This window comes from Rhineura floridana, chromosome 4 (assembly GCF_030035675.1).
Source record: "Rhineura floridana isolate rRhiFlo1 chromosome 4, rRhiFlo1.hap2, whole genome shotgun sequence".
Taxonomy (NCBI): Eukaryota; Metazoa; Chordata; class Lepidosauria; order Squamata; family Rhineuridae; genus Rhineura; species Rhineura floridana.
The window spans coordinates 163,371,533-163,387,598 of NC_084483.1; the positions used below are offsets into that span (position 1 = coordinate 163,371,533).

The window sequence follows — 16,066 nt, forward strand, 5'->3', positions numbered from 1 at the left end:
TTTCATGGAGATGTTAAATGGCACAGGACACCTCGTTATCATTTCACTCCAAACTGATCTCCATGGTGCCCCACTGCCACGCCTACTCCATCCACACTTCTATTTCACCATAATGCTGGTGACAGCGTGGGAGCATCTTCTTACAACTGGCGCCTGGATATCTTCCCAAGAGTCCAAGATGAGTTTTACTGTATGCCAAAAGGACAAACTTGTCATAATGCTCCTTTATGCAAGCCTCCATACATTAACTGTGGTGTCCTGCTTAACTGCCCCACCATCAAAGTGCAAGGACTTTAAGCTGATCTTGGAAGAGCCTTCCAGGTGGAACGTGGAGCATACCATCATCAGTCATTGTTTTGTGTTCCATTTCATGCATTTCATTTTAATGAAATTAAAAAGTACAAACTCTCCAGAACTTGGTCTGGATGGAAACCTCACGCTGTACATTTTACTAGCCACCAACTCCCCAGGCTTAATGACTGAAGCAACTGCACTCTCATACCCATTCACTTAGAATGGGAATTGCATGTGGGGAGAGTGCTGTTGTGGTGACGTCCTACATTTGGGCTTCCCATGGGCATCTGGTTGGCCTGGCCATGGGACGAGATGGTCCTTTGGCCTGATCCAGCTGGCTTCTTATTAAGACACCTTCAAGAGCAAATTTAACCTGACAATTTGGTTGAACAAAAGCTACATTTATCTCTTTCAGGATCCCATGCCAAAGTTCCCACACCCAGTGCACTGCATCAAATGCATGGAGTAGTACTGGAGCAGCAAGGGCCCATTGCAAAGAAAGAAGGCTTGTCTGCATGTAGCCCGAAGCTAAAGATGATCACACTTTCCATTTAGCGTGCTAAGGCTGGTCAAGCATTACTTACAGCTGTCCGTTCTTCTCTGTGTAGAAACGCACTGACTTTATGGTTGCAACAACCACAACCATGCACAACGTGACAGGCACAAACAGCATGATCACATGTTTTGCTCCATATTTTAAGGTCAGCTCTTCCTCCTCACTGTCCACAGCAGCAAGCACTCTGGCGATTCTTTCTGTGTCAGCCATGTTTCCATCAATTTTGTTAGGGCCCCCAGTGCTGCCAGTACGGCCTTTCTACAATGAAGAACAGGCAACAAGGGTTAGCAGCTGGCAGATTTGCCCTACTGGGGCGGCACTATCTGGATTGCCAGTTGTCCTCCAAACAGATAGAAGCAGACAGAAAGGGAGATGGGAAACCTTAAGTGGGGAGCAACATGGTATCAGTGATGGAAGAGTGGTACAGCCAAGGGTCGCTAGAGGCTCATTTTCAGAGACAAGAAAAGGCGTTCTCCATACCTTCTCTGCAGTTGGCCATGTCATTGATCAAATGTTCAAAAGATATATGGGGTCAGTGTTTGCTTCTTTACCCATTCTTCTTCCCTACAGCCAGATACTGAAGAATAAGGCTGTCAACGGGAGGGCCTGTAGCTGAGAGGTGGAGCATTTGTATGCTTTGCATGCAGAGTGTCAGAGGTTTGCTTTGCATGTAGAGTATCACAGGTTTGGTCCCCAGCATCTCCATGTGAGGCGGGGGGGGGGCTGCCTGAGACCTTGGAGAGCTGCTGCTGGTCAGTGTGGATAGCGCTGAGCTAGATGGACTACTGGGGACGTAGGAAGCTGCCCCATACTGAGTCAGACCAGTAGTTACTGGCCATGATGGCTATGTTCTATCTCCACTCTGAGAGGCAGTATACCTCTGACAGTCTGATTCTAGTTGCTGGGAATCACAAGCTGGGAGAGTGCTCTTGCGCTCAGGTCCTACTTTCAGGCTTTGCATAGGAATCCAGCTAGCCACTGTGAGAATAGGATGCTGGAGCATATGGGTTTTGAGCCTGATAAAGTAGGGCTTTTCTGTGTTCTTATTAAATGACAACATTGGTTTTCATCTGTTAAGCTGCCAACCTGCCCAACTTCATTTACCCCGCAAAATGTAAAAAGGTACATCTTTTATTTATTTATTATTTTATTTATATCCCGCCCTTCCTCCCAGCAGGAGCCCAGGGCGGCAAACAAAAGCACTAAAACATGTTAAAACATCATAAAAACAGACCTTAAAATACATTAAAACAAAACATCTTTAAAAACATTTTTTTAAAAAAGCTTTGAAGACAACTTAGAGGGACAGTTTAGGAAACTGAAAAGTAGGCAATGCCTCACCATGGAGCAATCCCTCCACAGTAATAACACATTGGGGTGTGGTCAGGGTGGAACTTTGTCAGGCACATTCCCTGTCCATGTTCTACAGCAGCAATGGAGAACCTTCTTAGATGGAGGTCCATATTCCCTTGTGTGCTTTCTTCTGCGGCACACATGATAGTGGCAGGTAGGACTAGAGGCAAAGGTGGGGGGTGAGATAGATGGGACTATTATCTTTGTACAGTTAGCTACATTCCAGCCATGCAATAATCAGAGGTCTTCCCACAAAGACACACTCTTGATCTTCCATCCAGGCAAGTAAGGGGCATTATCTGAGGTTAATGACATATTCCAGCCAGGCAGAAGCACCTGAGGAGGTTGCACAGCAGGGTTGGTGAGGGGTGTGGCCTGGGGAGAATCCCAAGGGTTGTATGGCAAGGCCTCGAAGACCAATTTTGTTCCCCAGGCCTGAGGTTCCCCATCCCTGTCACAACATATTTCAGCATCATCAGTCTCTCTCAACAGCAATACCATCTCCACCTGTAATCATCCATTCAAAGGCTTCAAACACATATGAGTGACCCAGAAAAGCATGCACAGGAAGAACCCACACAGTGAACAGGACCAGTTTTGTACAAACTGTCCCTTCTTTCCAGAAGTGGAATACACCTACCCTGTGAGTGAGAGTTTCTGTTGTTTCGGGTGCTTGTACACCATCATGGTAAGAAGGCAGGAGGGGACTCTCAGCTGACATCAAAGTCGTTCTCTCATTGCAGGGTTCCTCCTCGCTATCCGAGTTGTTCATGAAGGTGATCATGCTTCCTCCTTCACACAGGATCTTGCAATACTGTATTAAAGACCCACAGAAGAGTAAGCTTAGCAAAGGAGAATGGCAAGAAAAGTCAAAGTAATGACCTTTACAAATATTCATAGGCTGCCTTGTTAAGGCAGCTTTCATATCATAAAAATACAATTCAAAACAAAGAAAAACTAGGCAATGTATACCCAGAACAAAATGGCCATGCAAAATGAAATGGAAATGGACTGCCTTCAAGTTGAATAGCAATAGAAGTTCCAGCAGATTAAAAACAGCCCTATGTATTCTAAATGGCTGTCTAATTTAAATTCATAAAATTGGAAGTCTGAATTAGGAAAAAGTCATCCAAAATAAATAGGTTTTTAAAACCCGCTTACAGATACAGCTAGGACTAGCAATACTAAATTAGATTTTCCACTGTCAGAGACCCTTTAACAAGCAAGCATCCACACATCTTGTAAATTTTACACTAAACTAATCCACACCCTGGAACTGTATCTTGTGATAAGATTGATAGAGAGCACTAAATTTGCACAATATGGCTTCAGAATTTGCCATGCTTTGTGGCAGAATTTGAGATTTTTGTTTGCTTTTGGGAGAGGTGTGGAACAAAAAAACTTCTGTGTTCTACAGTTCCAAAGATATACTAACTGGTTTAGAAAAATATCAATGACACTTCCATACCAGGATGCTTCTCTGTGGCTCTTTGAACCAACTCCAGAATGTAGGAACACACAACATCCTGGGGGCTCAGGGTCAATGGTTCATACACAATGCTAAGCCACGGTTTATTAAACTATGGCTTGTTTGATTGTCTGAACCCTGCCCAGCAACTTAACTTCTGTTTGCTTACTGGCAACCCCCCCAATCTGAATCCATGGATTTTTGTTTCCTTACGAACCTTGGTTTTGTTTTAACTATGGTTTCATGTTATGCGCAAATAAGTCATCCATCCTTAACCCTGGTTTTTATGGCCACCCCATCCCAGATGCTCATCAAGCCATGGTTTGGTTGACTGTCTGTGGGACAACTCATGGTTTAACCAAGGCTTAGAATTATGTGCAAGCCAGGCCAATACATTAATGTCAATGATGTAAATAAAAGTGATAAAATTGTAGAAGAACAATTACCTTTTAGAATAGTTCAGAGTCAGTTTTCCCTGCACATGAGCAGCAGTAATTTCCTCTCCATGACTGGGTGGGAGAACATTAGCATGAACAGTGCCATACAATAATCTGCTGCTGTCATAATGGGAATCACTGTGACTGCATTCAAGTGTAGCTTAAGTCACAGTAATATTTTCCCCAAGCAATCAGGTTCTGCTCACAGATGGAGCCATGACTGGCTGCACGCAGAGGAAACTGCAAGTCATCTCATGATGAGGACCCAAAGGGAAAGAAAAAAGTGGAAGTCCTCAGATAGGGATGCCCCACAGGATTTCTCCACAGACCTCTTAGTGACTGCCACATTCTGAGATGCTTCCCACAACTGCTCCATGATCCTGTGTCCTTGATGCCTTGGATCAAAAACAAGATCTGGGAGAAATCTTAGAATGAGGCAAAGCACTTGCCAAATACAGTACAAGGGAGTGTTTTACTTGCCTTTGGACAAAGCCACAACACATGCCTGAGCTGCTGCCCTATAGAGACAGGTATGAAGCATCAGTTGTTATGGCAACATCCTTTGTAGACCCAGCCCCCTGGTGCCTGAGCTTTGTTAAAACTTCCTAGCCTTGAAGCTACTGTCACCCACAGTCTTGCTTAGCCTGAATGTCTAGACTCTATGGATTTCCACATTCTGTTTAAACCTTTCTCTACTGCAGAATGGGGAAACATGTGGCCCTCCAGCTATTGTTGAACCACAGTTCCCATCATCTCTTGCCATTAGCCCCAGCTAGCATGGGTGGTGGAAGTTGAATTCCAGCAGCATCTGGAGAGCCACAGGTTTTCCCATTCCTGGTCTCCTGGGTTCCCAAGTAAGCCCATCAACCTTTCTGATGCCCATCTAAAGGTGCATCTCAGAAGTCCCACTGTTTGCTTATTTCCAAGAATTCCAGAGTGCAGGACACGGAATAATGGGCTCAAGTTACAGGAAGCCAGATTTTGGCTGAACATCAGGAAAAACTTTCTAACTGTTAAGAGCAGTATGAAAATGTAACCAATTACCTAGGGAGGTGGTGGGCTCCCCAACACTGGCGGCATTCAAGAAGCAGCAGGACAGCCACCAGTTGGATATGCTTTAAGTTGAATTCCTGCATTGAGCAGGGGGTTGGATTTGATGGCCTTATAGGCCCCTTCCACTCTACTATTCTATGAATGATTCTGAGAATAGAGTTGGACTTTTAGGAAGATCGGCAGCTGTCTTATATGAAGTCAGGTCCTTGGTCCATCTAGTTCAGTACTATCAACACTGATTGCCAGCAGCTCTCCAGAGTTTCAGAAAGGAGCCTTTTCCCAGCTGTATCTAGAGATGCTGGGGGCTGAATCTGGAACACCTTGCATGCAAAGCATGTACTCTACTACTGAGCTATGGCCACTGAGCAAACGGCATTTGTTGGATTCACTGCGTGAACAAAACCAGGGACTGTATTTGTGTTTTTTTAAAGGGGGGGATGAAAAGTCAATGAAGATGAGCACAATTGTTCCCTTCATATCTTGGTGTCCCCAAGACCAAGTATGAGTAGCAAATGTGGGACCAACCATCCACTCATTTTGTGTTGCACCCCTCATCTACTGCCTCACTACTTTCCACCTCTATTCTCCCTGCCCTCCCCCACAATCTGCCTCCAAGAGAAAGCATGCACTAGATCCTGTGGGCCATCTCAAGACTGGGCTACCAGACAGATAAAAATATTACATATAAAATTCAAGTGTCAGAAAAAGCAATGCATCAACAGACTGACTGGCTGTAATTTTGGAAAGGCTTTATGGAAAAAAGCATGCGTTTATGTGAGAAGCAGACGCGGGAGGAGAGGGGGAAAATGAACTAAAACAGGACTTGTGGCTCAGATTTACATCAACAGGACAAAAACAGTTCCTTCCACAGGGTCAATCAAATGTTTCCATGTTGCGTAGTGTTTATCAGTGATATACAGACAGTCTGTTTTACAATGCCAAGAAATGGAACAAGGATGTGATTAGAGGATAGTAAAGCAAGGTGGAAACTGAATCAGCCCAGGGGCAAACATTTCACTTATGGCTTTCATATTTTAAAAATGGCATTTTAAAATAAACTATACATATATCATATCAATCTTCTCACCAGAAGGTCATATTAAAATATCTAAAGGAGGTTTTCTAAAATTGTCTTTCAAACTTAATTATCCCATATCCACAATGTAAGCATTTCAAGCAGCAGTGTTTTAAAAAGCTTTCTGCATTTACAAGCTCCTTATTGAAAACCCTACCACATTCAACTTACTGACAACAGTGTCAGATTATGTAATGCTTTTAAAAAAGAGAAAAATCACAACCCTACAGAATGCCTTTGAAAAGAGACAACAGTAGGGGAAATTGTGTGTACACCATTGAGGTTTCTTATTATACCGTGTTCAATTCTCTGGAAAAAAAACCCAACACCTAAGGCAAAGCTGCAAATCTCATATTCAACAGGTGCCACACAAACATCATAAGATGCTAAGGATACCAGGTCAGAAACATCCCAAACCCTGAGATTTCAGGGGCGTGCCCTAGTGATATCATTAAGCATGATACATTAAGCATCAGCCACAGTTGCTTGGAGCATACCATTCAAACAAACAAAAAATTACCTGATTGGAAATTAAGATAGAAATCTTAGCTAAATGAGAGTATCTCCAGGTCCAGCTGAATTATGGGATCATTCCTTCTCACCTGCTTAGAAAGTCTAGGTAAGGAATATTTAACCTAGCCTACTTGCTTCTGGCAAGAAGAGTTTAAGTGCCTTCAGGCCAGGCCAGGCCAGGCCAGGCCAGGCCAGGCCAGGCCAGGCCAGGCCAGTAACAAGAAGGCCATTGTAGGAAGAAAGCCTAGTGTTGTGGAGATGTTAGATGGGAGCACTCAGGAGTATAGATGGATGCCCCTGAAGGCTACAATTTTAAACACACTTACTAAGAGACTAAGCCCCATAGAACTTACTAGGACTTACTTCTGAGTAGATATTGCTAGGATTGTGCTACAGTAGGGCCCCGCTTCCCAGTGCTTCGCTTCCCGGCATTCTGCTTATGTGGCGGCTTTCGTTTTCTATTTTAAAGCCGATTTTTGCTCTTTTATGATGTTTTCGCATCATTTTTGCGCGACGGCCCCATTATAGTCCATGGGTTCCACTTTACGGAGATTTCCGCTTTATGGCGGGGATCCGGAACGGAACCCGCCGTATAAGCGGGGCCCTACTGTATTGGTAAGGCTTGACTAGGGATCCTCTGCAATGATCTCCATATCAAAGCAGGGTTGGCAAACCCCTGCCAGGAATGCTCTGCCTGCCTTTTAATGCGGCTGCTGCAAACTTCTTTACAGACTTGACCCTTCACTGCAGAGAAAGGTTTGGGAAATGAGTAAGAGTTAAGAAGATTATCTACTCTTTCCTGCCTATTCTGTGGGCTGCTATAAACTCACTATGACAGGCAACCCAATTCCAGTGAGTAATAATTGACACATGAGAGAAAACACATATGATTTGGTCTACCTTCACAGCCAGTAAATTGGAAACAACAGCAATTGAAAACTTCCCAGTATGTGAATTCTCTTTGACCACTATTGGGCAAGAAACAAACCATCATGTAAATAACAAGGTGCATCATCAGTGGGTTTAAACTACATGGAACCACTGTTGTTGCGTCTATGGATGTAAGGAAGTACAGTCAGAGGAAAATGAAATGCAAAGAGAAAAAGAAAAAGAAAAGACGGTGATGATTTCCTAAATGCAATACCATACCAACCACAGCAAGATTCCTATGAGTAGGACAGCAAACTCAACATCCCACAACCAGTCAGGGTTCCTAACCAAAACTAAAAAAATCCTGGCAGCCAGTCAGCCAGGGTCACAAATCCCCATGCAGCACAACCTGACCCAGGGGCTGCAATCAGTGCACAATGCTGAGGTATGATTGCTGACATGAGTGAGACCGTATCAGCACATAATGCCTCCGCTCTGAAATCTGCACTGGTTGCCGAATTGGTACCAGGCCAAGCTCAAGATGTGCTTTCCATGTTACGGGTTCCACATAGTACTTGTTCTGCTCTTGTAAGAGAGATTGATCCTTTAGTGTGGTAGTACCTACACTTTGGAACTCCCTGCCTATTTACATTAGGTAGGCACTTCATTGTACTCATTTTAGCAACTGCTAAAATCATTTTTGTTTAGGCAAGCCTACCCGGGCATATAGAAGCTATTATGATTTTTATCTTTTTTAACTCATTGTTGGTTTTATTGTTCTGAATGTTTTTAATAACTGCCTTTAACTGTTTTTGCCAATAATTTTACTGTTTTAATTCCTTCTATAAACCACTTTGAGGTTTCTTACAATAAAGTGGTATATAAAGGTTGTAAATAAAATACATAAATAAATTTCGGAGTCATTGTGGCCCTTGGGTCTCTTTCCTCTTTTAGGCACAAAGGAATCTGCCTTATACCAAGTCAGGCCATTTGACACCATCTAACTCAGTACTGATGACATGGACTGGCATTAACTACCCAAAGCATGTGCCCTTCCACTAAGCTACAGCTCATGAAGTCGTTCTTTTCAATCCACTAATGAATGCTCAACATACTAGGGCAGATACACACCATGCATTTAAAGCACATTCAACACACATTTGAAGCACATGAATCCCACTACAGAATCATGGGAACTGTTCCCTACAACTGTGAGGGGGAAACTACACTTCCCAGGATTCTTTGGGGGAAGGCATGCACTTTAAATGCGAGTTGGATGTGCTTTAAATGTATTTTGTGGATCTGCATCACTTCATGAACTTTGCCTGTATATAAATAATTTTAATTAAATTTTAAAATGGAAATAAGCTACAAAGTTTACTGGGCGACCGTGGGCTTCGCACCATCTCTCTGCCTAATCTGTCCCTCACGGTGAAAACAATAGAGGGGGACCATCCAAGGAAGAAGGGCACACTTAAAATGTAGGGAATAATAAATTGTAAATAATTTACAACCATAGTGTGAAATAAGATACATAAAGACATAGTATGAAGAAATATTTATATAAACATGAATGTCAAAGATGTTCATTATTTACTGTAATATCTGTATAAATATCTCTAAAGATATTTATAGTGCAATCTTATGCATGTTTACTCAGAACCAAGTCCCAATGTATTCAACTGGGCTTACCCAGATAGGGAAGCATGCACAGGACTGCAATTCAGTGATAAGGAACTTCACTCACCCAATCCAAAATTCAGAATCATGCCATGTTAAGTTGTTTCGCAACCATTTTATACTTGTTTTATGGTTATTGGATTTTAAATGGCTTTATTTCTTGTTGTGAGCTGCCTTTGTTTCCAACCCTACCTCACAGGGTTGTTGGAAATATTCCACATACACACACACTGAAGATGTAAAAATACATATATCCCATATAATAGTTTATTGTCAAAACCAGTTGGCCATTGCAGAACATTTTTTAAAAGTATTAATTTCCTGCCAAATAAAAGCAGTGACACCTAAGTAAGCCCTGCCTAACTGCTTTTGCTTTTTGAAAAAAAGGATAGGAAAGAGAGAAAGGTTTACAACACAAGCTTTTTCTATGTTCCCTCAAAAATCTCATTGATTTTCAGCACAATCCTAACCATGTCTACTCAAATGTCCTATTGAATTCAATGGAGTTAACTCCCAAGTATGTGGAATTAGCATTGCAGCTTTACTCCCAGAAAAACTTCATATTTGATGGTTTTCAAAGCAGGTTATGAATAAGACAAAAACTGCCCTCTTCAATAGTCCAGTAAAATTTAAACTTGTTCAGTCAATTAGAAAAGTATAACAGTGCAGCATATACTTTTTAAAACTTCTGTTCAAAAATTATTTGAAAGATAAAATGTATAATATACCATTTTTGCAAGTAATTAAAAACCCTGCATGTATACTTTTATTATAATTATAACTAAAATTGTTTACTGTGTATGTCCACCAAGATTCTGCTATGATTTTCTGCTGTAGTGCAATCCTATGCATGTTTGCTCAGAAGCAAGTCCCAATCCTGTACAGAGAAAGTACTCTTCATGCTGCTGAAAGCTATATATTTACTGAATTTCTGATGTGAGACAAGCAGGAAAAGGAAACTGTCTTCAGAACTGAGATTTAGGCTTACGGCGTCCCTTTCCCTCTGCAAAGGTGGGGGACCTATTAAGTTGGTCCGCTCCCGGAGACTAATGGATCTTTTGGGTTTTCAGAAGGCTCTGGGAGATTTTCCGGCTGATAAGACTAGTGCTCCTGTCAAGGCCCTGGTCGAACTGTGGAATACGGAAATGACCCAGGCTGTTGACACAATTGCTCCTGCGCGCCCCCTTCGATGTAGAGCTCATACAGCTCCGTGGTATACCCCGGAGCTGAGAGTGATGAAACAAGAGAGGAGGAGGCTTGAGTGCAGATGGAGGCGAACTCCTGACAGATGCAATTATGCTTTGGTAAGTGCCTCCACTAAGTTGTACATAGAAGCGGTAAGGGCAGCAAAAAAGTGTTATTTTGCTGCCACTATTAGATCATCTTTATGCTGCCCAGCGGAGCTTTTTAAGATAGTACGTGGGCTTTTACACTGTGGCCCTCAGGATATCACAGAGTCATCTGAAGCCCGCTGCAACGAGTTTGCGGGTCACTTCCAAAATAAAATCGCATGCATCCGTAGGGACCTCGACTCTAATGTTAGGACAGTTGAACCCATTGAGGTACCTAGATCACGGTCTTGTCCTCAATTATTGGATGAGTTTCAGTCGGTGCAGCTTGAGGAAGTTGACAAGATGCTTGGACTGGTGCGTGCAACCACGTCGGTACTGGACCCTTGCCCCTCTTGGCTAGTTAAAGCTAGCCGGGCTGGAACTGCCGGCTGGGCCAAGGAAGTGATCAATGCCTCCTTGAGAGAGGGAGTTGTCCCTCGTTGTCTCAAGGAGGCTGTAGTGAGACCTCTCTTGAAGAGGTCGTCCTTGGACCCAGATAATTTGAACAACTATCGACCGGTAGCAAATGTTCCATTTCTGGGCAAGGTCTTGGAACGGGTGGTTGCCAGCCAGCTCCAGGCGCTCTTGGATGAAACCGATTATCTAGATCCGTTTCAATCCGGTTTTAGGCCCGGTTTTGGCACAGAAACAGCCTTGGTCGCCCTGTACGATGACCTTTGTCGGGAGAGGGACAGGGGGAGTGTAACTCTGTTGATTCTCCTTGATCTCTCAGCTGCTTTTGATACCATCGACCATGGTATCCTTCTGGAGAGACTCGCGGAGCAGGAAGTTGGGGGTACTGCTTGGCAGTGGCTTCTCTCCTACTTGGCGGATCGTCTCCAGAAGGTAGTGCTTGGGGAGCATTGCTCGATACCCTGGACTCTCCATTGTGGAGTCCCTCAGGGATCGGTTCTGTCCCCCATGCTTTTTAACATCTATATGAAGCCTCTGGGTGCGGTCATCCGGAGTTTTGGAGTGCGTTGCCATCAGTATGCCGATGACACGCAGCTCTATTACTCCTTTTCATCTTCTTCAGGTGAGGCTGTTGATGTGCTGAACCGTTGCCTGGCCGCGATAATGGACTGGATGGGAGCTAATAAACTGAAACTCAATCCAGACAAGACTGAGACGCTGTTGGTGAGTGCCTTTTCCGCACAGATGGAGGATGTTCATCCTGTTCTGAATGGGGTTACACTCCCCCTGAAGGAACAGGTTCGTAGTTTGGGGGTTCTTTTCGATCCTTCCTTGTCACTCGAGGCTCAGGTAGCCTCGGTGGCTCGGAATGCGTTCTACCATCTTCGTTTGGTAGCCCAACTACGCCCCTATCTTGGCGGTGATGACCTCGCCTCAGTTGTCCATGCTCTAGTGACCTCTAGATTGGATTACTGTAATGCACTCTACGTGGGGCTGCCCTTGAAGACAGTTCAGAAGCTGCAGCTAGTGCAAAACGCAGCAGCCAGATTATTGACGAGGACCAATCGGTCCTCACATATTACACCTGTTCTGGCCCGTTTGCACTGGCTGCCGATTTGTTTCCGGGCCAGATTCAAGGTGCTGGTATTGACCTATAAAGCCTTACACGGTGTGGGCCCGCAATACCTGATGGAACGCCTCTCCCGCTATGAACCTACCCGTACACTTCGTTCGACATCTAAGGCCCTCCTCCGAGTACTGAGTCATCGAGAAGCTCGGAGGGTAATGACAAGATCCAGGGCCTTTTCTGTGGTGGCCCCCGAATTGTGGAACAGTCTCCCCGAAGAGGTACGCCTGGCGCCTACGTTGTTATCCTTTCGGCGCCAGGCAAAAACCTTTCTATTCTCCCAGGCATCTTAATACATTTTAATATATTTTTATGTATTTTAATGCTCTAATGTCTTAGTTATCTTAAATATTTAGTGTTATTATGCATTTGTATTTTATATTTAGTGATTTTTGCTGACTTATTGTATTATTGTATGTTGTACACCGCCCAGGGAGCCACTGGCTATGGGCGGTTGATAAATGAAATTAAATAAATAAATAAATAAATAAATAATAACTTTAATTTATATGTGGCCTATCTGGCCAATGGCCACTCTAGGCGACGTACATAAAAAGAATTAAAATACAATACAGTAAAATACAATAATACAGTAAAACAGTGCAGCAACAAATAATAATAATGCAGGGTACGAGGCATTTAATCATTAAAATAAACTTGAAATGGAGTTTAGGTATTGCCTGGGGGTCAACAAATCTTGTCAATCACAACCCTGACTTCACTTATTAGCTAAAAACCTGAAAGGGCAGGGATTAGAGCAGCCAGTACTAACAGAAGTTGCAGGGGGCAGCTGACATTTTGGTTTATATCTTTTGAACCAGACCTCCTAGAAACTTTTTTTTTAAATGAAGGCTAAGAGTCCGGAGATTAAGGTGACTCACCCAGAGACGACCCCCAAAAAACGGAATCTCAGGTGAAAAACTGATTACCCTACAAGATGCTGATGCAGCCCTAGCACAGTAGACAGGCAATAAAGATAGGAACATACACGCTCATGGGGTCTGAACTGGCAGTGACCGACCAGGAGAGAGACCTCGGGGTTGTAGTGTACAGCATGATGAAAATGTTGACCCAATGTGCGGCAGCTGTGAAAAAGGCAAATTCCATGCTAGGGATAATTAGGAAAGGTATTGAAAATAAAACAGCCGATATCATAATGCCGTTGTATAAATCTATGGTGCGGCCACATTTGGAATACTGTGTACAGTTCTGGTTGCCTCATCTCAAAAAGGGTATTATATAGTTGGAAAAGGTTCAGAAGAGGGCAACCACAATGATCAAGAGGATGGAGCGACTCCCTTACGTGGAAAGATTGCAGCATTTGGGGCTTTTTAGTTTAGAGAAAAGGCGGGTCAGAGGAGACATGATAGAAGTGTATAAAATTATGCATGGCATTGAGAAATTGGATAAAGAAAAGTTCTTCTCTCTCTCTCATAATACTAGAACTCGTGGGCATTCAGAGAAGCTGAATGTTGGAAGATTCAGGACAGACAAAAGGAAGTACATCTTTACTCAGCGCATAGTTAAACTATGGAATTTGCTCCCACAAGATGCAGTAATGGCCACCAGCTTGGATGGCTTTAAAAGAAGATTAGACAAATTCATGGAGGACAGGGCTATCAACGGCTACTAGCCATGATGGCTGTGCTGTGCCACCCTAGTCAGAGGCAGCATGCTTCTGAAAACCAGTTGCCGGAAGCCTCAGGAGGGGAGAGTGTTCTTGCACTCAGGTCCTGCTTGCGGGCTTCCCCCAGGCACCTGGTTGGCCACGGTGAGAACAGGATGCTGGAATAGATGAGCCACTGGCCTGATCCAGCAAGCTCTTCTTATGTTCTTATGTTAACTACTGCTACTATCACCGTGTGGCCCCTCTCCTTCACAGTAGGCCCCTCACTGGATAAACCGCCTAATTCTAATATGGAAGTAAGCCTGGGTGGAGAGTGCTTTACATGGAGACGATTGTCTGACAACTACCCCATTCTCACTTTTGCTGCTTCCTTGATCTGGAAAGGCACCTGGGGTTTGATCCGGAAGCCCCTGATGCTTCTAGATCAGCAATGACTGCTTTTATAAGCACAATCGCCCCTTCCCGTACTTCCCCCTTTTGTTTCCTGAAAGAAGCACAATCCCATGCCAATGCATTTAGCTCCAGCTTGTGACATGTGGCCTATGAGTCTGAGGTAGGGTGGGAGGGAGTGGTGCACACACACCCTTTCCCAGGATTCAAAAAAATTAAAAGCAGCTGGCACCAAGTGCGAGACCCAAAATGATCTGCGCACATGTCTGCGTAACAGCTTTTAAAAAAACACCTGAATATATACTTTGGAACATAATAATCACCATACAAATCATAGAACAGTACAGCTGGAAAGGCCATCGAGTCCAACCCTCTGCTCAATGCAGGAATCCAACTTAAAGCACACCCATCAGCTCATTGTCTAGCCGCCTCTTGAAGGCCTCCAGTGTTGGAGAGCTCACCACCTCCCTAGGTAATTGGTTCCATTGTTGTACCACTCTAACAGTTAAGATGTTTTTCCTAAAGTTCAGTAGAAATCTGGTTTCTTGTAACTTGAGCCCATTATTCTATGTCCTGTACTCTGGGATGTTCGAGTAGAGATCCTGGCCCTCCTCTGTGTGACAACCTTTCAAGTATTTAAAGAGTGCTATCATATCTCCCCCGTCTTCTCTTCTCAAGGCTAAACACGCCCAGAGACAAAGAAAAATCATTTGTATTGGAACAGGTTCTAAATCTCTTTGCCTTAGATTTTGTTCAGCCTAGTTATTACATTGAGCAGGGCCTCCCAAGGTTGAAATCTACAGAGAGTTAAGAAACCTAGATTGCATTCTAAACTCTACCTGTTATCTTGCTTTGTGTTGTAATCTAGACCAAGCAAGATGAAATATTTAAACTTCTTTCCTGTTATCTGACAAGCCCAACTCACACTCCACTTCCTCTCTGGCAGGGAAGAATAGATCCAAGTTGGGATGATTTGAAGTTGATCAGCAAGGGGTTCTGAATTTCAATAGTTTAACAATGCAAGTAATAAAAAACTCTAGCATGGCTGCCTTTGTGTTAATTGCTTCTCTCTCAGGTCCTCTCCTATAAAATATTAGTATTAACTGCATACGTTTGAGTATCTCTTTGTGCAATTCTGTGGGCAGCTTTAGAGTTTGATAATCCCTGATTTATAACAACTCAGATGTAGAATTGCACTTATATCACGCTTATTCCAATGTATGGTTACAGCCTTTGCCTGGCGCCCTTCAAATGATTTGGACTACAATTCCCATCAGCCCCAGCCAGCACAGTTGCAGTCCAAAAATCTGAAGTGTATCAAATTAGCAAAGGCTGTTTTCTGAGGTGCAACTAGCTCTCACCTCGGAACACTATTTTGCATCTGGCTCCACTCCCCTTTTTCCATTTGTGCCTGGTAGGCAAGGCTTGGGGTTCTAATGAGAAAAAAAAAGCCTGAGGTCTGCCCACATCTGCTTTAATGGAAAACTGAATCACTGTACTGTGCATAGTTAAACTATGGAATTTGCTCTCACAAGACGCAGTAATGGCCACCAGCTTGGATGGCTTCGACTCCGACTCCTCTATTTTTCTACTGTCCAACTCCGACTCCACCCAAAATTGCTTCCAACTCCACAGCCCTGGAAAGGGCTGTAAATGTCTCTTTAAATTGGAAGCTCTCATAGGAGCATTTTTATTGCTGCCTGAATATGCCCTGATCTTGGCATCACAGCATTTGTCTTCATCTGGGTCCTGTGTCATACACTGACACACAAAATGTTTTCCATCTTGAGTTATGGTGAAATGCTCAACTACAGCTGACTTCATGGGAAGCTTCTTTGACATTTTGAATTTATATTTTTAAAAATTTGTCAATCCAAAT

At 43.5% G+C, this 16,066-nt stretch overlaps 1 protein-coding gene across 8 annotated transcripts in view; it reads right to left on the minus strand.

Annotated features, from left to right (window-relative positions):
* Window positions 1-16,066, minus strand: part of PSEN2 (presenilin 2) — a 51,564-nt gene that overhangs the window by 29,327 nt on the left and 6,171 nt on the right. For all 8 annotated transcript variants that reach the window (XR_009762402.1, XM_061625017.1, XM_061625016.1 and 5 more), the window contains exons 2-3: window positions 2,844-3,017; window positions 879-1,108 (exon numbers count right to left, since the gene is read on the minus strand). Coding sequence is in view for 7 of the 8 variants with exons in the window: in XM_061625017.1 (XP_061481001.1) it covers window positions 879-1,108; window positions 2,844-3,017 (404 nt within the window). In the remaining variant the exon portion in view is untranslated. The remainder of the gene's footprint in view (window positions 1-878; window positions 1,109-2,843; window positions 3,018-16,066) is intronic.